The 25624-nt window shown below is 39.3% G+C and overlaps 2 protein-coding genes across 2 annotated transcripts; both read right to left on the bottom strand.

The window, feature by feature from the left end:
- Positions 1–3006: 3006 nt before the first annotated feature.
- LOC140158982 (arylsulfatase B-like) lies at positions 3007–16991 on the bottom strand. Its single transcript, XM_072182282.1, has 7 exons — positions 16228–16991; positions 15855–16041; positions 15086–15276; positions 12963–13170; positions 8984–9245; positions 8013–8218; positions 3007–3460 (listed from the first exon to the last, which is right to left on the bottom strand). Exons 1-7 carry the CDS (start codon positions 16576–16578, stop codon positions 3123–3125), a joined length of 1743 nt encoding a protein of 580 aa, XP_072038383.1. The 5' UTR covers positions 16579–16991; the 3' UTR covers positions 3007–3122.
- A 787-nt stretch (positions 16992–17778) lies between these two features.
- Positions 17779–21689, bottom strand: LOC140159510 (arylsulfatase I-like). The gene is made up of 4 exons (XM_072182999.1): positions 21677–21689; positions 20723–20984; positions 20069–20277; positions 17779–19329 (listed from the first exon to the last, which is right to left on the bottom strand). The coding sequence occupies exons 1-4, from the start codon at positions 21687–21689 to the stop codon at positions 18992–18994; spliced, it is 822 nt and encodes a 273-aa protein (XP_072039100.1). The 3' UTR covers positions 17779–18991.
- Between the last annotated feature and the right edge of the window lie 3935 nt (positions 21690–25624).

Below are 25624 nucleotides of genomic sequence, written 5' to 3'. Positions count from 1 at the left end.
AACCCTTATTTTCAAACTTTTCCGAACCCGATCCGAGGCGCTTGGGAAAATACTTTAGGCTCACCAGTCGTTTACAAGAAAAGAAAACACTGAAAAATATGATTGGGGATAGGCCTAATTTTCAAAAAAACAATTTGTAAACCTTGTTTGTTTTAAGTAAAGTATGCCTAATTCTCAATATTTAGAATAACGAAATATTCAATAGGGCCTACATATTTTAACAGCATGGACAACGTAAAGCATTTTTTTTTTTTAATACGATGTCTCTGATCGACCATCTAGGCCTATAAACCCGATGTCAAAATGTCAATTTTCGAGTTTGGGTAGGCCTATAATAGCAAATGCTTTTGATGCAAGACAATTTCAAACAGGAAATTTAATCTAAAACGCAAATTCGTGCCTTTTTTATTTCTTGTTTGGATAACCTTTCCCATAATTATTACCATGCGTGATACATATTAAGATAAAAGCTTTTGGTATTCATAAATTATTTTTCCTAACCTTGGCCTGTAGATGTTTTACATTTATAACCTTTTTACAAACATGAATAGATATGAATTAATTGTTTTAAAGCATTTTTCGTGTGACGTTTTGAAATGCTCTTTGTAGCATGATGTAGGCCTACTGTATGATCACGAAAGGTCGTAAATTTAGAAGCCATTTCCTTCTATATAGCCCGATAATAAACAAAACACTTTGGCCCCAAATGTATAATATCGAGAGAAAATATATACTTGCACTAAACGAATAAACCTGTTAATTTTAAAATAAACTCTCGTGGTGCAATTCTGTCAACAAAATTACATAGGCTTATGAACCGGGGCTGGGGCCGGGCTCAGCCCCTCAATAAATTTGCGGTGGCTTGAATAGGCCTACCCTTCTGTATGAATAGGCACGTTTTCATTTTCATTTAGGCCTATATATAGGCCCTAATGGCCTCCAAACTACATTGTTAAGCATGTTAAGTTATCTTGTTTTTGTCAAAAACATCAACTGTTAATTGTCCCTTATTTTACAGTATATCCTTCACCGTAAATCGGTGTGTGTGTGGGTGGGGTGGGGGGGTGTCCTGGTTCGTCCCTTATGTCTCAAATGAAGCAGGCCTAAACAATGCGTTCACTGTACCGGTCCTCCAATAAAGTCCATCCCCAGATTTGACCTCTTTACTTTGTAGATTGAGTCCTTGATCCATGAGCCTGATCCATTATTTAATATGCAAGAAATGTTGTCCCTCCAAATTTCAAATTTGGCCAAAGTCCACAATGCCGTAAAAGTTGGGCTACACTTCAGTTCTTTTTTTTCAAAGAAAATGGGAAAGATTTTCATCTTTCCCATTTTCTTTTTCTTTAGAAAAAAAACATGTATAGGCCTAGGTGTTTAAAATTGTCCAATTGAATATTAAGTCGAAAAAGTTTTTGATTTTTCAATGTTGTGCCGACCGATAATATGACTAAAAAGAAACTCATTCCAACCAATGTGTGCTATTTGGGAGTAGGCCTAGGCCTACATTAAGAGTAAAATTTCCTTGGGTTATGAATTATTAAAGGGGAAAGATGAAATAAAGATGGTCTGACATGCAAGAAAGCGGAAGTAAAAATAAAAATATGAAAAAGAAACATGAATTAATATTAAAATCGGGCATGACAATTGTCAAATTCAAACCTTAATTGTGACACGATCTAGTTCATGGGGGCCAAAGGAGGCATTTTTTTAAATTGTGTTGTTCAATTCATGTAGGCCTACTCTTTTGCAGTTTGAAACTTTCTTCATCTTTATTATAGTGCTAGAACTCTATGAGGTAGGCCTATTGTTGAACTTATGCAATAATAACAAAAACGGCAAACCAATGTGATGCATGTTTATAATATTAAATGAGACATTAAGAATCTTTTTAAAATGTACTTGAATTTCTTTGCTGTAGGCCTATCCCGCGCGGCGGGCCGTTATAAGCGCCTTCGTGCAAAAAAAACCCCCATTTTTAGAAATGCAGGCCGATTACAAAAACGCAACACCTATAGTATGGATGTTCTTAAGTATGCTGGTGTTATATTATTATCGTATTGAACAAACAATAAATTCAGAAAGAATTAAAACAATTTATTCTAATAACCAAAATAAAACCTATGCGTTTTCCATTGAAAAAGGACAGGCCTAGGCCTACTTCGCATTGACTAGGCTCGCGCGTATCGGGCTGAAAAGCATCGTAAAGTTTAAAAACAAATAAGGGCGGTTTTAGAAAATGTATATAACAAAAAGGAAACACCTAGTATCAACATCACGTTTGCGGGTTTTAGAAAAGGACATCTGTGAATATCAAACTGCAATATTTCACTTCAACACAGAAAATCTCAAAAAAATTCAAAAAGTACTATAAAACATTGTGTTTTTAGAGTAATAATCATTTACATGTTCCGCTATGGTTGATGAAAAAGGATGTCGACCCTAGACACGGGAATTTCTAATTTTTACTGCCGTCGTTGGTGGCGCGCTGTATTTGGAATCGCGAGAATTGTTCCAAGTCTGTGATTTTTGTGACTCGATTGTCAAAAAACATGCCGAAAATGCATGTCTTTTCTTTTCTTTCTTTCGCTCTTTCGCTCTTTCTTTTGCTCTTTCGCTCTTTCTTTCGCTCTTTCTTTCGCTCTTTCTTCCGCTCTTTCGCTCTTTCTTTCGCTTCTTTCTTTCTTTTCGCTCTTTCTTTTCGCTCTTTCTTTTGCTCTTCTTTCTTTCCTTCTTTCTTTCTTTCTTTCTTTCTTTCTTTCTTTCTTTCTTTCTTTCTTTCTTTCTTTCTTTCTTTCTTTCTTTCTTTCTTTCTTTCTTTCTTTCTTTCTTTCTTTCTTTCTTTCTTTCTTTCTTTCTTTCTTTCTTTCTTTCTTTCTTTCTTTCTTTCTTTCTTTCTTTCTTTCTTTCTTTTTCTTTCTTTTTCTTTCTTTCTTTCTTTCTTTCTTTTCTTTCTTTCTTTCTTTCGCTCGCTCGCTCGCTCGCTCGCTCGCTTTTGAGGCTCGCTCGCTTTTGAGACCCCTCGACTTCGCCCACCCTGTCCTCCCGCATGCTACGCCCCATGCCTGACTGTACCGTGTTTCAGTTCATCAGTACGCGAGATTCATTAATATAATAGCAATTCATTCATCTATTCTCATTAGCTTCCGATAAGTGTTTTCGTCATTATCCAACCACGGTCTCCACACTCCACCATGTAAGGCGGGATTGGCATTCAAATCCGGGTATCTTGGGTAATAGGCAGGTTTAGCCTCCAAAAAGTATCTTTGCAGTCGTTGTAACAGATCTATGACGATGTGGAGATTTTCAGGTCTTTGAGCAACGTTACATGTTTCTTTCGGATCAGCTGTGATATTATATAATTTGATTACTTGGTTAGTTATTGGGCGTCCACATTTGGATGATGTATTTAGTAGGTCCTGCTCCCGTTGTCCTGATTCTTGAGGAGGTAACCATTTACCTGAAAGTAAACCAATAAAAAAAACCATACACTACACGTATAAGGCCAACAAAAAAAAAGGTTTGTCTCAAAGCTCACGAGTGGTTTGAAAACAAATGCGAAATGCGATTTATTTTTTTATTCCGGACTTGGTATTTTTATGGTATTTTGAGAGAAAAAAATCTGATTTTCGCCAAATTTTTCTGGAAAAAATGAAAAAAAAAATTGAAAAAAAAAGTCTGCCTCTCTTTTTTTCAAATCTCGTGATTTTACAAATGTGCGCGCAAGCTTTGAGACAAACCTTTTTTTTTTTGTCTAATGAAGCTGGAACGTGAACACACTTAACTTGAGTTTAAGATGGCCGAGCAGCATTTTTGGACAAAGCTTCTATAATCTGATAATGGCCCCTAACATTTCATAGATTTGTATGTGGACATTAAGGGCGAGTTTCCCGACAGGAGTCTTATTAAGCCGTAGTCTTAAGGTGGCCTTGAGGCTACTAAGCCTAGCCCGCTCTCGAAGCCCGAGTCTTAACTCTAGCCGGATTTCTTCAACGCAAATTCAACCTAGTCTTAGTGGCCTTGTAGGCTTAACGCTTGACAACCTCGTCCCTTTCAACCAGCGACTTAATTGTATAGGCTGTTGGAGGTAGATGTACATAAGCTGTGGTCCTCACGGTTTACCGTACTAACAAGGTTGCCGTCTCATTATCGCAATGTTCCCGGCGCAAAGACTATAGCCTGGACCCGCGGTCTTGTGCTTGGGCTTATACCGTACACAACTTGATGCAAGAATATTGTGTCTGTTTTTGTGTCTTTTATGTATTATTTTATTTCCACTTGACTTTTTATGAGTCCAACTTGTATGAATGATACGTCTATGCTTTATACTCGTGATTTTTTCTTTGCATCCCAAAAAGGGTAAAACTGTAAGCCTAATGGAAAGGAATCTGTGATTCCCCTAAAAAGGAAAGCAACCAACGTGCTATATACTGCTGATATCAGTAGTCTTCTCAGATCTCACATGAAGTTATCTGTTGGTACAATATTTATAATTATTTAAGTAGAAGATATAGCAATATTATATGCATCTTATCCGTAAATTCAGTTTTAATACTGCATGCATTATTGTTTCGTGTCAAATATTTACTATATCTTAACCAATTTTGTCCTTCTTCTATTGTATTAAATTGATGTCCAACCTGGTATAATATAGGCATTCCAAAATAATATTGTAATAGGCCTACTTATGAAAAGTACGAGTATGACACTATTAAGGCTTGGATAGGGACAGGTGGTATCATATAGGTCTTCATGATGATGATGATGATGATGATGATGATAATGATGATGATGATGATGATGATGATGATGATGATGATGATGATCATGATGATGATCATGATGATCATGATGATGATGAAAGAATTTTTTTAAATTATATTCGTTGTTAAAAAACCATCATTCAAAATGAGTAGGTCTTATGATAGCAACAGCTACTTAAAAAAAATTCAACTAACTCAAATGAACACTAAAATAAAATGCTGAAATGTTCAACTAAATCGAACAATTACTTACCCACAGTGGCGTAACTAGACATTTTCATTTGGGGGTGGGGTGGGGAAAGGGGCAAACATAATAAATGAGGGGCAGGCATCGTTCATGCTGTTTGGGTTTGTAAGGGTGGAGTGGGTCTGAGGAGTTATGGGATCTGCTTGGCATGTGTCCCCGGAACATTGGCGTAGATTTCTTTTGACATGGGGGGGGGTGGGATTGAAAAATAATGGTACAAATGCCATATTTAAGGTATTAAGCTGGTGACATATAGGCCAATGGTACAAAGGTGGGATAAATGCAATTTATTTAAGGTTAAAATGACCAAATAATGAGGTTAATTAATAACTCTCAGAAGTAGGCCTAATTTACCTTTTTTTTTTTCATGGGGGGGCAAGAGCTCCCCGCTTCCCTCCCCTAGTTACGCGACTGCTTACTCATGTTAATTGAAAGACCGTCAAAAATATGAAAGATAAACTTTGCGTTACAATTTAAATAATTTGTAAATTGAAATAGACCAAGGCTTACGACCTAAGACCTGCTCTGAGGCAGGGCCAGGAAAAGCCGCTGTAAGCCTGGTCTAACAGGCTTGCGTAGACTACGGCTACAGAAGACTGATTTCGAGAAATGCACATTTTACTGAACCCCGGGGCTAATCCTACAAGCCTGGCCCACGGGCTAACGAAGCCTCGAGGCTATGTAGCCGTGCTTCGGGAAATACGTTTTCAGTTAAGCCTGGTCTTACGACCTCTTAAGCCTTGAGGCTAGACAAGCCAATTGCTAAGCCACCCGTCGAGAAATTCGCCCTGTAAGTCAATCGAAGGACACCATAAAATGCATGTTTTTAGCAGTTTTTGCCATTTTTGGCAAAAATATGCGGTTTTTTTAAAATTGATTTTTAGAGTTTGAATGCATTATGAATTGTTCTTGCCATCAATGGGTGGGTGCTACAATAAGGATAGTTGCTGAATGGGCCAGTTTATACCATAGCATAGCAAACATAATTCCCGCCATTTTTCAGTCGATGTTGATGGCACTCATTACATAAATAGCCAAAAATGGATGGAAATGGTCGTGGCCACGATAACTGTCACACATGTGTCTTCTACAACTATAATACCCTCAAGTGAAAGTACCCGTTCATATAAATAGTAAGAATATATTATAATAATATATTATTTGATGGTACCTGTCTTCCTAGAGCTGGACCTGGCCAGAGAGTAGGCTTAAGGGATCTGGAATGAGCGTTTTGAGCGTTTCGGCAGTATTTTTGTGGGACATGAGAGCACATCAGACATATCGAATTGCATTCTGAATACGAAGAATGTCTTTCTGATATCAAATAATTTTCATTTTTGAAATTCACGATATAATAAAATTTTATGACAAATTATTAAAATTTGATATTTTTCACATTTTGATATATAACAGTCCTCGAAGTAATTTTATCAATCTAATGATATATTCTTAAAGTGTATGTAGCTGGGAGGAAAAGCCGACGATTAATGGACAATTTTGACCTTTTATATTGAAGATATGGATTTTTTCTCCCAAAAGACCTATTTTTTTTGGTGTTTTGGGGAAAAAATTCATATCTTCAATACGAAGGGTCAAAATTTTCAATTGATCGTCGGCTTTTCATCCCACCTTACATACACTTTAAGTATAAATCATCAGATTTATAAAGTTCTGTTCAGTATCAAAAATATCAATTTTTAATCATTTGCCATAAAATGTGTATTACATTGCGAATTTCAAAAAATTACAATTATTTGATATCAGAAGGACATTCTTCGTATTCAGAATGCATTTCGATATGTCTGATGTGCTCTAATGTCCCACAATAAATACTGTCCAAACGTTCATACCCCAGGCACTGGCAGGCCTTAATAAAATTCAATACTATAGGTGCAATAGAATTAGATCAGGTAAGTTTTCAGGCCAGCTTATCAATCTTATGTATGCGGGGGTGCGTGTGTAAGTGTGTACACATAATGTGATTTTATGCTATGAAATGTCCACATGATCCTACTTTTACTCTGGTTGGGAACTAGGGTCCAGGGCCGGATTTACCATAGGGCCAGATGAGCCCGGGCCCAGGGCCCCCAAATTTTGGGCCCCCCCCCCCCAAATTGCCCTGTGCAGTGTGCATCTTCCATTTTAGCTAAAAACCCCATGTTTTGGGCCACAATAACCTACAAAAATTGAAAAATTTTGCACGCTTCGCACGCACTGGCCTGTTATATAGCCAAATTCAGCTCCAATTTGGGTTAAAATAGTCTAAAATTGAAAACTTTTCGCGCGCTTCCCGCGCAAATGTCCTAAAGACTTGGCCATTTGTGTGCACATGCCTTCCTCACGGTGCGTTTGGGGCCTCCAAATTTTGACCTGGCCCAGGGCCCCCAAAAAAGGAAATCCGGCCCTGCTAGGGTCTCCTTACGTTGTCCGCCAGATATGCCGAAGGTTTGATATGTCGACAAAAATCAAGTTTGTCATGTCGAATATAAAAGAAGGTTCGTTGTGAATATGAAGATACGGTTAGCTATAGGGCTAGGATTATGACTAGGGTTCGGGTAATGGGTAGTACCCATTACCCGAAGCCTAGTCGTAGGGTTAACTTGAGTTATTAAGGGCAGACGAGGTATTGTTGGTCGAAGCAGCCAAAAAAAAAATCGGATTTTCATTATCTAAATCAATATATTATTGAAAAATAACAATTTGATGTTTTGCAAAAGTTCATTCTACAAATCATGTACTTTGAAAACTTGCTTGATTTATTGTTGTTAATGAGTTATGTACGTTTTACAAAAGTGTTGTTGTTTTAGCCCTCTTTGTAACATAACCATGATAACCAAAGAACCACAGGACTATTCTTCTACACACTCGCAATGAAATGTTTCATGCGATTTTTGCCAAAGCTCCCTACCATTCGACATAGCGAACCTAATTTCCTGTCTTTTTTCGGCATGGCGCAGTTGACATAGCGAACATTCGACAACGCGGGATGTAACCCTACTTACTATATGCCCAACGGGTTGCACTTGGTCCTGTCAGTAATTTCCAATCGCCTAGTCTGATTCCAGCGTGAATCAAAGGCCAAAGGGTGTCACTTCTACCTCCCAGGTGATTCTGCCAATATTGTATTTTTAGATACTGCATCTGAGAAGATCGTCGCATACTGTCCACATTAAGTAAAAGCTCCTCACGTGGCGACGGTACTCCTTTACTGAAACCGAAATAGACCATCCGTTACCATGTTGTTGCTGTGTCAGCAGTAGCATATTTTGTAGTATACAAATACTATAATTAGGGATGACCAATGAACCATCAACTTGATTAGAACACTCCCATAGACATGCAGGGAGCTCAACTGTGCACTGCTTGCATAGACATTTCTAAATTGAGCTCATTCTTTTATTTTTCATAATTTGTCTGTAAAAATTGGGGATGTTAATGCCAATTATGTTTTGTAACTATCTTGCAAATTACAGCAATATAACTTATTTCATTTTCCTGTAAGTGCGAGTCAAAATTGGTCCATCGCCACAGTGCGGTTAATTGCCAGTGGCTGAGTTCAGCACTGCTCAAGAATGGCACAAAATATTCATGTCAATAAGATCAGGTGAACAACGTGGCCTACTGAGCTGTAATTTGGCAGAGTTGCCAGTAATACCTCTATCATACCCTCTGTAAAAAGGTTAAAAAATTGAACAAGTAGATCTCGAGTTACAAATTAAATCACCAGCTTCCCTTTGGAATTTCCATACTCCTTTCGAATCATGCTAAGAAGACACCTTTCTGAACATAAATGTGAAGTTTCGTGCTCATTCGATGTATTGTTCACCTGATTTCAACCCTAAACGTTTTCTTATATTTTGTGCCGTTTTTGTTAGATCCCTTCATTTTGTAACAGGTTGGTCAGTGTGTGATTTTCAATGAAACGGCAACGTACTAACTCGAAATCAGCGATCTGTATTTATCTATGTCTTACCTGATCGTCTGCCACATGTTTACTCCGTCCAATGGCTTACTCAAAAGTGACGTATTTCCGCCCCCTAAACCATCTACAAAGGTAGGAAACCAATCGCTGATATGCATCAGTTCTTTGTTGACTGTGCCACGGACATCTGAGGAAAGTAACGGACTGTTGACGAAAGCTACTGCCCTCACACCGCCTTCATACAATGTCCATTTGCCACCTCGAAGAGGCCAGTTATTTCCACCTCCGAGATAATCTACATGGCCACCATTATCTGGAAAATGGAAAAGCAGTAGGATCATTATTTTAAAGAGTTTCTTTAACAGACATTCTTATGTTTAGCGCAATAAGTGGCAAGGTCTAAAGCACTTTAAAAAGAAAGAAGAGATGAAGAGAAGAAGAAATACAAAGAAGAAGTCAATGATGCTACGAAGTTGACGACAACGATGATGATCACGATGATGATGCTCATTACTATAATGTTAAAGCCATATTGTAACATTTCTGTAAAAAAATAAGATTAGTATCTATTTTCCATAAAATGTTAGCTTTTACTGTCAGATATGTCCCCTTTTAATTTTGAGCCGAACAAGTGAGGCAAAGCAAAGAAAATTGGAATTTACTACTACTAGCGCCAATGCATGTTACTCCAGCGGTTGTAACACGGTACGATCCTCTGATGGTGGTGTGTGTATTATGTGTGTCCCGCACTCCGTGTGTACGTACTCTGCTATCGCATACGTGTTTGACTAGTAATAATAAAACGACGGTTCCTGCGTTTTATTCAAAATCTCGGAATTTGACAAAACTACAGCACCTAAAGTCTTGATTTTGGTAGAGTATCTTTGTTTACTAAAGTACATTACAATCGTTTAAAAATTTTTTTGTTTTGTTGAGGGCGTTCTCTTGGATCTTGGATGCTATACCTCCAAATACTCCCTGCAGAAGTTTTAACTGGAGGTGTGATTGTGAGGTCTATTTTTGGAGTCGGGGTCCTACGTCGCTACATTCAGCCAGGGCAGACTTGAAAGCTGAATTTGTTTGATGAGTAATGGTGGATGCAGGCAAGTTGTTCCACTCTCTGGTCGTTCGTGGGAAAAATGAGTTGATGAAAGCGTCGGTGTTGGTCTGGTAAATTTGGTATTGGTTGTCGTGTCCTCTTCTGGTCCGTTCTGTCTTTGGGGCGATGTATTTGGTGTGGTCAATGTCCATGATGGCATTCAGGATCTTGTGAAAGCAGGAGATTCTGTTTCTTCTGCGACGTTCTTGAAGTGGCAGCCAGTCTAAAGATTTTTTCAGTGCGGTGACACTTGTGTCTCTCCCATAAGTACTGGTAACAAATCTAGCTGCAGCATTCTGGACTTTTTCAAGATCAGTAATGTTTTTGACAGTGTACGGATCCCACGCTGCAGATGCGTAGTCCAAGTGTGGGCGGACAAGAGAAGTGTAGAGTTTTTCTTTGGTAGTAGTTGAGGTATGGTGGAAGTTCCTTCTAAGAAAGTTCAATACTCTGAAGGCTTTGTTTTTTGCATTGTTGACTTGGGCATTCCATCTCAGGTCGTTTTGGATGAAAATACCCAGATATTTGCTATTATTTGTCTCTTCAAGCTTGACTCCCATCATGTTGTAGGAAGTTACGCCTGGATTCCTCTTCCTGGTGATGCGCATGGTAGTGCATTTCGACGGGTTAAACCTCATGCCCCATGTTTCGGCCCAGTTCACCATGGTGTTAAGATCAGACTGAAGTTGGTTTTCGTCTTCGGGGGACTTGATGGTGTTGTAAACAAGACAGTCGTCCGCGAAGAGTCTGGTGGTGCTGGTCACTCCACATTCTTAGTCAGTGGGAGTGGTCTAGTTCGTAGACACATTTCTGATTGGACAATCGCATGATTTCGGGTGCCGTCTATCAGGCCGTAGATGACCCCACGTCATCATGCGTCTTGATAATGCGTAACACACGTGTAGAGGTGCGCGTATGTATCGCGCTGGATGCGTAGACTAGTGCGGAATACGCGAACGCGCTAGCAGTACGCGCACCAGAATACGTGAAGTTGTAAACAAGTTTCGTTCATTTTATAATGAGGGGAGTTTTTATGACGGTGGGGGCTTAGTTTTTGCTTTAAAAAATTGTTTACAGTTATTAAAATAGGCCTAATATTTAACTGACTAAGAATGAGAATAAACGATAGGAATTTTTATTTTGCCTATCCTCTACCTATGATAGACGACAGGCAGGTCCAATATTTTTATCGTAGTGGATACCGGCTGCGCCGGCATCCACTACTCAAAATATTGGACCTGCCTGTCGTCTATCACACGGTAGAGGATAGGCAAAATAAAAATTCCTATCGTTTATTCTCTAAATGGATGTTGTTTATGTGAAGGAGGAAAAGGTGGGGACCAAGAAAGAAGAGGAGACGAAAATTAATACAAAGAAGAAGCTGATGATGACGATGACGATGGTGATAATTACTATTGCGTTGCTATTGCGTGCTAGTCATAAACATCAACATAAGAATTGGATACCAGGACTAGACTGACCTCAACCCACAACAAGTCACTGACTTACTCAGCACTTGCCCCGGGCACTTGCCTCAAGACCACGTATTTTATCTACGATGGCAAATACTACATTCAACGAGAGGGAGCCGCGATGGGTTCACCGTTGAGTCCCATAATCGTCAACCTATTTATGGAGAACTTTGAGGAGAAAGCCATCACCTCCTTTTCCCCGCTATTTCGGGAGATATGTTCATGATAACATGGTGATTATTAAGCGTTCTCAGGTAGACAGTTTCACTCACCATCTTAATTCCATTCACGACTCTATCAAGTTCACTGTTGAACATGAATCCAACAACTCCATTGCCATGTTAGACACCCTCATCTCGCGTAACGCGGACGGCTCGCTATCCTTCAGTGTGTATAGGAAGAGCACACACACAGACCAATATCTGAACTTTGCGAGTCACCAGCCACTTGAACACAAGTCAGGGGTTATACGAACTTTAAACCACCGCGCTAAAACCATATCCTCTGATAGTGAACGCCTGGAACGGGAAATGGACCACGTCAAGAAATCGCTTGCCATCTGCGGTTACACCAATTGGGCGCGGAGTTATCCTTCCAGCAAGCATCATGAGCCTAAACCCAAACAACGGACCGACCGCCCCAAGGGGCACATCACTCTCCGTCTCTCCCCTACGTACGCGGTGTCACTGAGTCCATCAACAGGAAGATACGCAAAGCTGGCTTGACGGTTCATGTGAAACCAACGAACACCATCCGTAGCATGGTTGTGTCGCCCAAAGACAAACCAAACACTCTGGATCGCACTGGGACAATATATAACATCAAGTGCCAGGATTGCCCATCAGAGTATGTCGGTGAAACTGAGCATCCACTGTCCAAGCGTGTATCTGAGCACAAACGCGAAGCGTCACCTGTTGGTGCCCATATGAAAGCTGCTAAACAAACCTTTGATCCTCAAGAAGTGCAAATCTTAGACTCGGACCCCAGATGGTATCAGAGGGGAGTGAAGGAGGCCATTTATATCGGCGCCGCTAATCCAGACCTCAACAAAGACATGGGTCGGCAGACCCCCACGCCTACAAGAAGCTTATCGGGTCATGTGACTTGGGATCAATACCCAGGTCACGTGATCCGATTCGCGCAACAATGTCTAGTACCAGCAATCCACCAGTGCTGAAGAAGCGATGAGCCACGAAAATTACACTTGAGTGTTAATTCAATTGCTTGTGTGAATTGGTCAAAATTTACGCTAATAATTATTATCAACATAAGAAGTTTTGAGATATTTTCTGAAAATATCGAGCTATCTGAAGAAATACTAAACCAATACAAGGCTTGTTTGTACTCATTTTAATGCATTTTTCATGCTGATTCCAAATATAGTTGACATAATTTCAGTTAACACACACTTAATCCGCACCATCCCCCAAAACTAGAACAAGTAATGTTTATCACAAACCTGAGGAGAATACAAATACGGTGTTTTCCCATAATCCTTCTTGACGTAGGGCGTCTGTAATGCTTTTGATCTGGTCATCAAGACAAGCCACCATTGCAGCAAGTGTACGTCTCTTGGTATTGCTTATATGCTGAAACTTCTTTATGTACTTTAACGGAGCTTGGAGAGGTCGGTGAACACTTTTATAGGCTAGATAAAGAAATAAAGGCTACATAAAAAGATCAATTTACCTAATGTTAAGATACTGATATTCACAAACGAGGAATAATTATTATTTCTGGAATAAAATTCTGTATTATGTGGCATATTCTTAATGCGACTATACTGGGAATCTGAAAAGATCAACAGACATGCACGTGGAGTAAGTAAACATTTCAAAACAGCCCGCCAATCATGCCAATGCACTCAAGGGAAGTCGAGATCACGCATAGTCTCGGTCCTATCCGATTCGTGCTCTTCGCCACTAAACAAACCGTCTAGCAACAACCTTAGAATGGCCATAGTGCAGTTATACTGCAGAGCAATTTGTCAGCAAACATGATTCAACCTTTGCAGTACTTAAACCTGATTAACAGGAAACTACTCCAGCAAAATCAATCGATAAAGTCTAGTCTATCCTCCACATTGAATGGTGGACTGCACTTATGCCCAAATATGGCACTTGCCAATCAATAATCAACCACTTGAAATCCCCTGTCTCCCTGCACTGACCAAAGTTATGGACAGATATGGGAGCTGTTTTTGCTGTTATCTGTCATTTACATATCAGGGAGGTACGAACATTTGCAGATGCCCCACATGCTCAATATTTAGTCTAGATGTAATATATACATTATTTTTGATTGACAGCAAGTACCAAAAATATCCGTCAAGTGGTTTAGCTTTAATGCCCTTCGGAAGAGAGCGGTCTACAAGTGAGTGATAGTCGCAAAAAGTTGCATTCGATTTACACAAGGAATTTTGCAGGCCATGCCGTGCCCTACTTACTAAAACACCAAAGTGCGAATATTTCCAAATATATATCTAAATTAGCTAAAAATTTAGGACATGTTACAAAACTATATTGCCGTGAATTTCAGAGAGTACAACAAATATTGGCCTGTTATTTTTCACACAGTGATGTTAACTAGGAAATGCCCTATACCTCTAACATACACTGTTTGTAGAGGTCACATCCTCAATGGTGAGAGCACTGTGTATTGTGTATAGGAAAATGAACAGTAACTTCAGTATGCCTTTCTGATTATATTGGCCGCAAAAATTCAAAGCGCATTACACTTTATATTCCGTTGTTGTTAAAATATGTCAGCTGCCATACAATGCCCAAGGCATGATCATACATTTGGGGGGGCGCTCAATGGACAATATTCATAACAGTTCCCCATTTCATCCCTGAGTAGAGAGAGGCAAGCAAGGTCAAGCGCCTTGCTCAAGTGCACAATCCTCTGGTTGCGAGGCAGAGCCTGTACCGCTGCCCCAATAGCTGTGCCACCGTTCCGTGCCATCACAAAGTGCAGATAGTCTGACAATTTACAGTCAGTCTAGAAGTGAATAGGGTGATAATAGGGCCCTGACTGTCCGAATAAGTTTCGGTATATGTATGTACTTAAACTGCACCCGAGTCTGCGATCCTGGGGTCCGGCCCGGGAGGCTCATGAAATAGAGTTATGCAAAAATGTTGTAATTAATAATAATAAAAAAATGTTCAGTTATTTGATTTGCCAAAACAATTTCAATCTTACGCTTTTATTTTATTTATTTATTTCATTATTTCAACATTAAAATACATAAGATATGACATATATAAAAAAGAAGTAGAGGCGGCAGAAGTGGAAAAGGGTCAGACGGAACAGCCATATGATAGCAGACACCCGGCTACATGCGGGCCACAGGACCCCAAACTGGTCCACGGGGCCACGGGAGGGGGCAAGGCACTAGTAAGGAACCGGGCTGATGAGAGTGCAGCTAGGGCTATAACAACGACAAGTGGTCCTCGCCCAGTCCCTAACAAGTCACAAGCCCCGACAGTACCCCATCCAGGGAGAAAGATCCAGCTTAAACAGTCTCTCTCAATTACGTTGAAAAACGTACAATATGGTATTAACTTGAGACAATCAACTTACTCTATCTTTGTCATGCTGGCGGATAATATCGCGAGCCTTCCTTGTAAATACTTTGGTACTGTGTTTTCTGCCGTATTTCAACACTGGTGTTTCATCTTCCCAAAGGTCAATCCCTGTCCACTTGTCTTTGAAAGAGGGAAACCTAATAGTTTTATTCCCGGAAAAGTAATTACTACCTTCAAGGAGATATCCTGTTAAATGATGAAATTAAAGATTCAATGGAGCATCTGAATTGCAAAAGAATGCTTCTCTCGAAGCTATTAACTATCATTGTCTCATGCTCAAATCAATATACCATTGAAAAGTCTTCTTTGAGCTGCAAAGCAGGTCAAATGCAATTTACCGTACACTTACATTAATATTACTGTATCGACTTCGAACAACTTTCCTCAGACCATTGTTTAAATAATTTGCTCTTTGGAAAACGTTTTGCTCTACAGCACTTAATACACTACCGATTCCTATTGTTGCCAACCTCAGAGGTACACTGCTGCTAGCTTCTTCATTGGATTGGAATCACACGTACGTACAGTACTCACCCAGGTACTGGATACTACACTGGTTCTCTAGAGTAGTCACAAAGTACCTGGGCAGCAGTGTACATTTGAGGTTGGAACAGCAATAGGAGCGATAAGATATACTGGACCAGAATGTATGTCACGAAAGAGATATAATTAGATATTGTATACCAACCCCTTCGCTTTCGATATCATGCCAGATGTCCTGAGTAACACTATTTTAGAAGGTTCATTGAAGGATAAAAACCTACCAAAGAATGAGTCGAACCCACGACGTGTGGGTAGACATTCGGTCCTGCACATTCCCAGATGCCATTTCCCTATTGCATGCGTAGCATAGCCTAACTCACGGAGCTTTTTTGGAAGAATGATCTCATTTAGAGGCAGACACGTAGGCTGTGCTGCGCGGAAAACATTATGCTGCAGCCCGTATCTAATCTAGATGGAAAATTTAAGAAACATTGTGTCAATTTTGAAATTATTTGAAACTGATGTTATTTGGAATGTTCATCACCTAAATCATGCTTTTACTTTTCAGATGATTGCTTACGTTTAGTCATGTTTTTTTTTTTAAATCGTGGCAATATTTTACTTTCTTCTATATAAACAAAGACTGAAGCTTACCAAATATCTCCCCGTCATGAGGACACTCCTCGATGGTGAACAAATAGGTTGCACATAATAATTCTCCAGTTTGACACCTTCTGAAGCCAGTGTATCCAAGTGCGGTGTTTTGACTGCAGACATGCCATGAACAGCATGGTATCCGATGTCATTGTAGCCTAAGTCATCCGCCAGGACAAACACAATATGGGGGCGTTGTATCGTATTATTCTGTCTCCCTGAATTGCCTAATTCTTCAAGTACGTTGATATTGTACTCGTTACTGGAGTCATAGCTCTCAGACATTTGATTGTCATTCGCTTTTGATAAAACAGTCAATATTAAACACACGACAACCACTACCACAACCATTTTGTATACTAATTGATGTACGGTGTCAACGTTCCATTATGATGACCTATAAAGGTCCAGGTTTCTGCCCCATATAGCAGGATGGAAAGAACAAGTACTTAATACAGTTCAACTTTGGTTGTGCGGCGAATATCCTTTGCACTACAGATTGGCTGTAGTCTTTGAACCGCATCTAACGCTCTACCAATGCTGTGTTTGACACCCTCCTTGCATGTTCCTCTGCCAGATATTTTACCCCGAGGTAGATGAACTCATTTACTTGATTTAGATTTTGTCCATTGGTATTGATGTTGAGTTTGATTTCTTGTCTACTAATGACTTGAACTTCTGTTCTGGAAACGTTGATCTTGAGCACTAGGTTGGCCGTTGGAGCTATTTTTGATTACTTTGCCCACAAAAGTTTGTCCCTGGGTGTTTTTGCTATGGGAACAATGTCGTCGGCGAAGCCGGGCGGCGAAGCGGGGGTTTGAATTAAACTGACCTTGGGTATGTGCTCCTATGGCGATGTTGTGAGCATGTTGCCTTCATTATACATTAATAATGTCTTCTTGAACTTAATCAAAAGTAAATTTAACCTTTACATAAAATGCAGCGGGGCTTGATCATGTTAATTGGCGGATCTAATTTTATTTTTTAACAAGAGTTGTCTTTAAAAAAGACAACGCCATAGATGAATACCATGGTGTTGCATCTATAATTACTGGAATACTGATAATGATATTAAATATGTTTTGTGTTTGGAATAATTAAGCGGGTGGGAAATACCTGTATTTCTTGGCAAATACCTCCAAGGACATCATGGGAAATACCATGAAATTAACTCAAGAATTTCCATGTTGAAAGCTGATTTACTTTTAAAATGTGTGTCACATGCATCATTCGTAAATAAATTCATCATGATTGTCCATAATTCATAATTTACAAAATTTATTGTATGTACATCCAAAAGTATTTCGGTATAGATGTCAAACATACCTCATTGAGGTAGGCCTCTGTTTAACATTTTTATACCGAAATACTTTTGGATTTGTATACAAGAACTTTTGCAAATTATAACTCATAATTGTAACAAAAAGCTCAATGGATATCACATCCAAGACTGACAATCCAATAATCTATATTCAGTTGACCTTAAAATGACCTTGAAAATGTTAACTTCTCGAAGGTGACCACCTAAGTTTCACTACATTGTGAATAGAGGTTATCCGTGTTCTATAAGCTACATATCCTACCAGCGATTCCTATACCTTGTTTAGGACTTTCAAAAGAAGTACCTGCATGTGCAACCATGACTATTTCAAAATAGCCCGCCCAAGTCATGCAGGTAACTCCGAGGTCGTGCATTGAATTAGTTTGAATGAGGAATACTACGGGAACCAGCGCCTTTTGTTAGAAGTCAAGCATGAGTAAAGTGGATAACCTCTATACACAGTTGATCATGGATGACCTTGAACTGAACTTTTCCCGTGCTTACATCCATCACGTTTTATGACACATCATCAATGACGAGAACATTCACCCTTAAGGTTAGCAACTATTTTAAACTGTTGCGATTTGGTAGTTCACAGCATCTTGCGAATGGTAGTGAGCTTTGGCAAAATTTGCATTAATCATTTCATAGCGAGTGTGTAGAAGAATTCGAATATCACAGATATATTGTTAGGGCCTGTGGTTCTTGAGTTATGTGGTAAAGAGGGCTGAAACAACTCATTAAGAACAATAAATCAAGCAAGTTTTCAAAGTATATGATTTGCAGAAAGAACTTTTTAATACTTAATAGTTCTCATTCGAACCTACTTATAGATTTAATCTTCCGCTCTTCTCCAATGTGCCTCTTTAGCTCACTTGGTTAGAGTGTCGTGCTATTTACGAATGTCGCTGGTTCAAATCCGACCGGATACACTGGGTTTTGTTTGTTTGTTTTTGTTTTTTGTTTTTTTCCTCAACGTTTATGTGCACTGGCTACTCTGGGGCAAGATTAAAATGTGTTTAAGATTGAAGCATTTTCATTTATTTTACCCCCTGTGTGGCCTATCGTGACCTCTAGCAAAAAAAAGTACCCTACAATATGAGTCCACTACCCTCTAGCAGTGATCCAGAGGATCTATCCTAACACCTCATGGTAACAAACATTGGTAGACATGGGTGTTGAAGACAATCCTTATAAGGCCCCTATGAGATTTAGCTACTAGACTAGGCCTATGTTTGTTAGAATAATTTTAGATAGATTACGAAATCCCCTGACTGCAGGTACGCAACAAGAGACTCGGGGCGCCATGGACAAGAAGCAGTGCGATCCTTTTAACAGCCTTTGTCCACCCGCTTGCTACGCCCCTGTCTGACTGTACAGTTTCATATCAGTAGTTCGCGAGATTCATTAATATAAGAATTTCACCTCCTGCCATATAGCAATTCATTCATCTATTCTCATTAGCCTCCGATAAGTGTTTTCGTCATTATCCAACCACGGTCTCCACACTCCACCATGTAAGGCAGGATGGGCATTCAAATCCGGGTATCTCGGGGAATAGGCAGGTTTAGCCTCCAAAAAGTATCTTTGCAGTCGTTGTAACAGATCTATGACGATGTGAAGATTTTCAGGTCTTTGAGCAACGTTACACGTTTCTTTCGGATCAGCTGTGATATTATATAATTTGATTACTTGGTTTGTTATTGGGCGTCCACATTTGGATGATATATTTAGTAGGTCCTGTTCCCGTTGTCCTGATTCTTGAGGAGGCAACCACTTACCTGAAAGCAAACCAAAAAAACCAAAAAAACATACACTACACGTATGAAGCTGGAGCACACTGACTTTAAGATTCCCGTGCAGAATGTTTCGACAAAGCTTCTATAATGGCCCCTAACATTTCATCGATTTGAATGTCCACATTAAAAGTCAGTCGGCAAAACTTTTTGAGAACAACACATTGAAAGTCAAAGGATACCATAAAATGCATGTTTTTAGCAGTTTTTGCCAATTTGTGCAAAAATGTGCGTTTTTAGGATAAAAGTTTTTACTGCATTATGAAGTGTTCTTGTCATTAACAATAGTTGCAGAAGTTACAGGTAATTCTGTGTACAGATGGGTCAGTTACCATAGCATAGCAACTGGGCATAGCAATCACATTTCCCGCCATTTTGCAGTCGATGTTGATGGCACCCATTACACAAATAGCCAAGATGGGTGAAAATGGTTGTTGCCACGATGAGCTGGCGAGGGAGTATAATAGTAGGCTAAATAAAATTAAGTCCGCCCGCTATGTCAAATAAGGTTTGCTATGAAATAAAGTTTGTCATGTCGAATTTAAAATAAGGTTTGATGTGAATATGAAAGAAGGCTATATAGGGTCAGGATTATGACTAGGGTTAGGGTAATGTTTAGGGTTAACTTGACGCCTTGAGTCGAACATAGCGAACCTTATTTCTCGCCAGTATAGCGCAGTTGACATAGCGAACCTTCGCTAACGCGGACTGTAACCCTACTTACTATATCCCCAATGGATTGCATGACTTGGTCCTGTCAGTAATTTCCAATCGCCTCGTCTGATTCCAGCGCGAATCAAAGGCCAAAGGGTGTCACTTCTACCTCCCAGGTGCTTCCGCCAGTATTGTATTTCTAGATAATGCATCTGAGAAGATCGCCACATATTGTCCACATTAAGTAAAAGCTCCTCACGTGGCGACGGTACTCCTTTACTGAAAAAGAAAAGGAAATTCCGTTATCATGTTGGAGCTACGACTGCAGTAGCTACATTATGGACCAATCAATCCGAGCCCGGAGGGTAAGGGGTTAATAGGCCCGTAGCCAGTACCGACGCGAGGGGGAAATTACCCTATGCGGGCAACATTGTGGGAATTTGCGACTTCGATGGGCTAACGCGGTCCGTAAAGCTGAATTTGTTTGACTACTCAAGTTAATATGATACTAATCATTGTTTCACTCCTCTTGATTTAGGCAGCACTTCACAATTCCGCCACTGACTCTGGTGGTAGCCACTAGGATTGGCCACTATTGTTGAGGTCTCCAGCTTAATTCTAGCGGTCACGCATAGAATTTGGCGCGGCCACGAGCTAGTTGTTAATGCTTTGTTGTGGCCCACGGAAGTCGGTGACGAAATTATGCAGTAGGCTAGTGCCTTACCTGATTGTTTGCCACATGTTTACTCCGTCTAATGGCTTACTTAAAAGTGACGTATTTCCGCCCCCTAAACCATCTACAAAGGTCGGAAACCAATCGCTGATATGCATCAGTTCTTTGTTAACTGTGCCACGGACATCCGAGGAAAGTAACGGACTGTTGACAAAAGCTACTGCCCTTACACCGCCTTCATACAATGTCCATTTGCCGCCTCGAAGAGGCCAGTTATTTCCACCTCCGAGATAATCTACATGGCCACCATTGTCTATAAAATGCAAAAGCAGTAGGATCATTATTTTAAAGAGTTTCTTTAAAAGACATTCTTATGTTTAGCGCAATAAGTGGCAAGGCCTAAGCACATCAAAAAGAAAGAAGAGATGAAGAGAAGAAGAAATACAAAGAAGAAGACAACGATGCTACGAAGTTGACGATGACGATGATGATCACGATGATGATGATCATTTCTATAATGTTAAAATACATTGTACAGGGTGAGTAAAAAAAAAGTGCAATAGAGCAAAAAATCGATATTTATGTAAGAACCAAGAATCCGCCTATAAAGTTGTATGTTTTTGATAGAGAATGAACATCTTTAAAGTAAAGGTAAAATGAAATTAACAACAAATAATGTTTCTTCTCCTCAGACAAGACCACGGGCAATGACACTTTGGGTGCTTCATTTTATTTCATTGCTAATAAGGTTAAGAAAATGGCAGTTGTTCCAAGTCTGCCTTAATCAGAGTGGGCTGACATTCAAATTTTAGATGTCTTTTGGACAAACATTAAACTTGGGTATCGCTATAAAATGTATCATAAAAACAAAACGCTGAATGCTAATGCCTAGATTTTTGCACACAAGGTCACTAATGGATATATCATTTATAAAATGTTTTAAAAAAAGGTTAAACTCGGTTCTAAAATAAAATACTTTTCTCTATTGCACTTTTTTTTACTCACCCTGTATCTCCATCTAGGCATTTAGAAAAGTAAACGTAATAACTGTTATGTCAATTCCCTTACTCATAGTTGACATGATTTCGACATTTTTGAATTCAGTTAAGGGTGTACTACACCCATATATTGGTTTGATTGGTCTAAATAAATATTTTTTCATTTATAGCTAGGCGATATATGCACGGATCATGTGAAATAAAAAAAATATGAAAAAAGAAGAAAAAAGTGCTTTTAAACAATTGTAGTAAGTCATTTTAGCCCTATATATATTTTGTTTACTGTATCCTAGTTACTCAGATGCGTGTTTCATAACAAACCATGATTTATTCTATTCAGCATGTTCAAGTAGGGTACATGAATAGAATACATTAAATCCTTTGTTATACTCTCTATAGAAAATCTAGTGGTGCATGCAAAATATATAAACACTTACACAATGGATGTATAGTCATTAGTCAATAATATTATAATGTGTTGTTAGGAGAAGAAAAGGCTATTAGGTCACCGTATGTCAGGTTATAGGTCAATTGGTTCAGGTCAAATTTAAGCATCAATTTTGAATACACATGTGAGAGTTTGTGATATCATAATGAGGAATAATTTTGATATTCTGTCTTTAACTGGATATATATCGAGAAGTGCAAGGTGGATATACTAATATACCTTGGGATGTAAATGGTGAGTACAATTTAGAATGCCTAGTTGCGATGGATTTCACAAATAAATATAAAATAGTTACCAAAATCACAAACGTTAACCTTACGGAAAACTACCCAATATGGTGGTATAGGTGACAAGAAATACAATTTTTTTCAACATTGCTGTAGTATGGTTGTGGTAACCTGTTACCTGTGGCTTAATTAAGTTTCAGTGAAATAATGTCGCAAGTTAAAAATACAAAATATAGCTCAACATTGAAAATAGAAGCATTTTAACCAGTTCCTTTTTTGATAGTTGTGGAGCACCAAGTTCATGAAGTCATAAAAGAAATCAGGAACCACTTATTCCCATTTTACATATCCACTTTATTTCCCTAACGTGTTAGCAACACATATCCAAAATTTTTACGAAATCCGTTGATAGTAAGCTTTCCAAAATGAAGTGAATTTAAATCATCAGTGATGTACCACCTTTTGGCTTCTACTTTTAAAAGCATGTAAGCTACGTTGATACCGATGCCACCAATAAAACGAGAAGATTTGCCCTTCATTTTGCATACCACTTTGTCCATTTTTTTTTTTTTTTTCTTCACAAAATGCAAAAAAATGCAAAAAAAATCAATGGGTGTAGTACCCCCTTAACACGCGCTTAATTCGCATCAGCCCCAATACTGAAAATTTATATAGAACAAGTAATGTTTATCACAAACCTGACGAGAATACAAATACGGTGTTTTCCCATAATCCTTCTTGACGTAGGGCGTCTGTAATGCTTTTGATCTGGTCATCAAGACAAGCCACCATTGCAGCAAGTGTACGTCTTTTGGTATTGGTTATATGCTGAAACTTCTTTATGTACTTTAACGGAGCTTGGAGAGGTCGGTGAACATTTTTATAGGCTAGATAAAGAAATAAAGGCTACACAAAAAAGATCAATTTACCTAATTTTAAGATCATACTGCAGTTACTGTCCGTTTTCCTATACACAATACACAGTGCTCTCACCATTGACGCGTGACCTCTACAAATGATGTATGTTGGAAGAATGGGCACTTGCCTAGTTAACGTCACTGTGTGAAAAATAACCAGCCAATATTTAACTTATTCTCCAAACTTTTAGCAAATATATTTCTCTAACATGACCTAAAATTACAGCTAGGTTAGATGTTCAGAAATAGTCGCACTTTTTGTAAAATATGAGTGAGGGCAAGGCATAGCTAGCCAACTCCCCGTGGAGATTTGACCGAAAATATTGGTATCGGACCGCTCACTTCTGAAGGATGCCACAAAAAAACGATACAAGCTACATTTAAACTATTCTCTGGCAATCATCATGATGAGTTTCTGATATAGTATGCCGAAATTGGGTACTGTAGGTGATTGACAAAGGGTCGCACTTTTGTGTTTTAGGAAGGATATGTAAACGACAGACAACACCAAAAATATGAAGAAATTATTTCCAAACCGTGTTAAGTCAACAATCATTATGTTGCTCATTTTCAAGAATGCTGGTTAACAAATAGCAGGCCATTGTTTCATTTCGTGAACAAAGGTCTACATACCATTGTTTCCTTGCGTTTCCTTTATAATCGGTTACCCAACTGAAGCTGTATTATAGCAGCTCATTGCTATATCGCACATATAAAACAGACACATGTGCACAGCCAGAGAAGATCCGATTTAATCAGTTGAGCTGTTTCAATGAGTGTTATCTTGGTTTAATAGCTTTTAATGGGGTTTAAGTCCTGCAAAGGTCGAGGTGAATTCTACTGTAGACATGACTGCATCATGTACTGATATTCACAAACGAGGAATAATTTTTATTTCTGGAATAGAATTTTGTATTATGTGACATATTCTTAATGCGACTATACTGTTTGTGACTTTGCAAAGAGCAACAGACATGCACGTGGAGTAAGTAAACGTTTCAAAATAGCCCGCCAATGCACTCAAGGGAATTCGAGATCACGCATAGTCTCGGTCCTATTCGATTCGTGCTCTTCGCCCCTAAACAAACCGTCTAGCAACAACCTAAGAATGACTTTTCTGATTGTATTGGCCGCAAAAATTCAAAGCGCATTACACTTTATATTCTGTTGTTGTTAAAATATGTCAGCTGCCATACAATACCCAAGGCATGCTCATACAGTTGGGCGGCGCTCAATGGACAATATTCATAACAGTTCCCCATTTCATCCCTGGGTAGAGAGAGGCAAATAAGGTCAAGCGCCTTGCCCAAGTTAGTGCACAACACGTGTACCACCGGGTTCGAATTCTCAATCTGCGCCACAGTTCGGTGCCCTCCCAAAGTGCAGACAGTCTGACAATTTGCAGTCAGTCTGAAAGAGAGGGCAGGGCGATAACAACGAGAAGTGGTCCTCGCCCAGCCCCTAACCAGTCAGAAGCCCCAACAGTACCCAAATCCAGGGAGAAAGGTCCAGCTTTATAAACATTTTCTCTCAATTGCATTGAACAGGGCCGGATTGATTGATTGATTGATTGATTGATTGATTGATTGATTGATTGATTGATTGATTGATTGATTGATTTTTTAAAATTATTTAGTTAGTTAGTTAGTTAGTTAGTTATTCCATTCGGCCCATAGGCCTGGCACAGCCCAATATTGCAAAAGCAAAGGGAGGCGAAAACATCAAAACAGCACAAATAAAACTTAAACCAAAAACACAGAAAAAAAAACCACCAAACAAAAACAAGGGAACTGGCTAGCCAAGATGGGGCTGACTTAAAGGACTGCAGAGAATTATATACATGAGATAATGTCTTCAGGGAGGTACATGTAGTTCCAGAGTGTCGGAGCATACGGGTAAGGATTTTTGGCACAAGGTCAGACGACGGAAAGGAGGAACAATAGCTTGGGAGTTCAGATTACGGAGTGAGGGCCGGGGGTGAGGGTTGTAAGGGTTAGGAGAGGAGGAAAGATGATGGAGGATCTTATATGTGACAGAGAGTAGCATAGTCCCTGCGTTTGGAGAGCAAGGGAAGGTCAGACTTCAGGAGAAGTCTTTTTTGGGGGCCCTGGGCCAGGCCAAAATTTGGAGGCCCCCAAACGCACCGCGAGGAATGGACCTGCACTCAAGTTTTGGTTTAGATAGAAGATCGACGGTGTCGGGAGCATTACAATATAAGCATATATTTTACTAGGACATTTGCACCCGAAGCGCGCGAAAAAATTCCAATTCAAGACTATTTTAACCCAAATTGAAGCTAAATTTTGCTATATAACAGGCCAGTGCGCGCGTTCGCGCGCAAAATTTGCAATTTTGTACCCTAT

Source organism: Amphiura filiformis, chromosome 8 (assembly GCF_039555335.1).
Source record: "Amphiura filiformis chromosome 8, Afil_fr2py, whole genome shotgun sequence".
NCBI lineage: Eukaryota > Metazoa > Echinodermata > Ophiuroidea > Amphilepidida > Amphiuridae > Amphiura > Amphiura filiformis.
This window is presented reverse-complemented; position numbering and strand designations above follow the sequence as displayed.

What these genes read in the sequence shown, in the direction of transcription:
- LOC140158982 (XM_072182282.1), bottom strand. Translation starts at nt 16,578, where the DNA reads ATGGTTGTGGTAGTGGTTGTCGTGTGTTTAATATTGACTGTTTTATCA. An exon ending in TGGGTTCGACTCATTCTTTG is followed by an intron (nt 15,277 to 15,854) that starts GTAGGTTTTTAT and finishes ATCATTTAACAG; the next exon opens with GATATCTCCTTGAAGGTAGT. An exon ending in AACATGTGGCAGACGATCAG is followed by an intron (nt 8,219 to 8,983) that starts GTAAGACATAGA and finishes TTTCGGTTTCAG; the next exon opens with TAAAGGAGTACCGTCGCCAC.
- LOC140159510 (XM_072182999.1), bottom strand. An exon ending in AACATGTGGCAAACAATCAG is followed by an intron (nt 20,278 to 20,722) that starts GTAAGGCACTAG and finishes TTTCTTTTTCAG; the next exon opens with TAAAGGAGTACCGTCGCCAC. An exon ending in TGCAATCCATTGGGGATATA is followed by an intron (nt 19,330 to 20,068) that starts GTAAGTAGGGTT and finishes GTTTGCTTTCAG; the next exon opens with GTAAGTGGTTGCCTCCTCAA.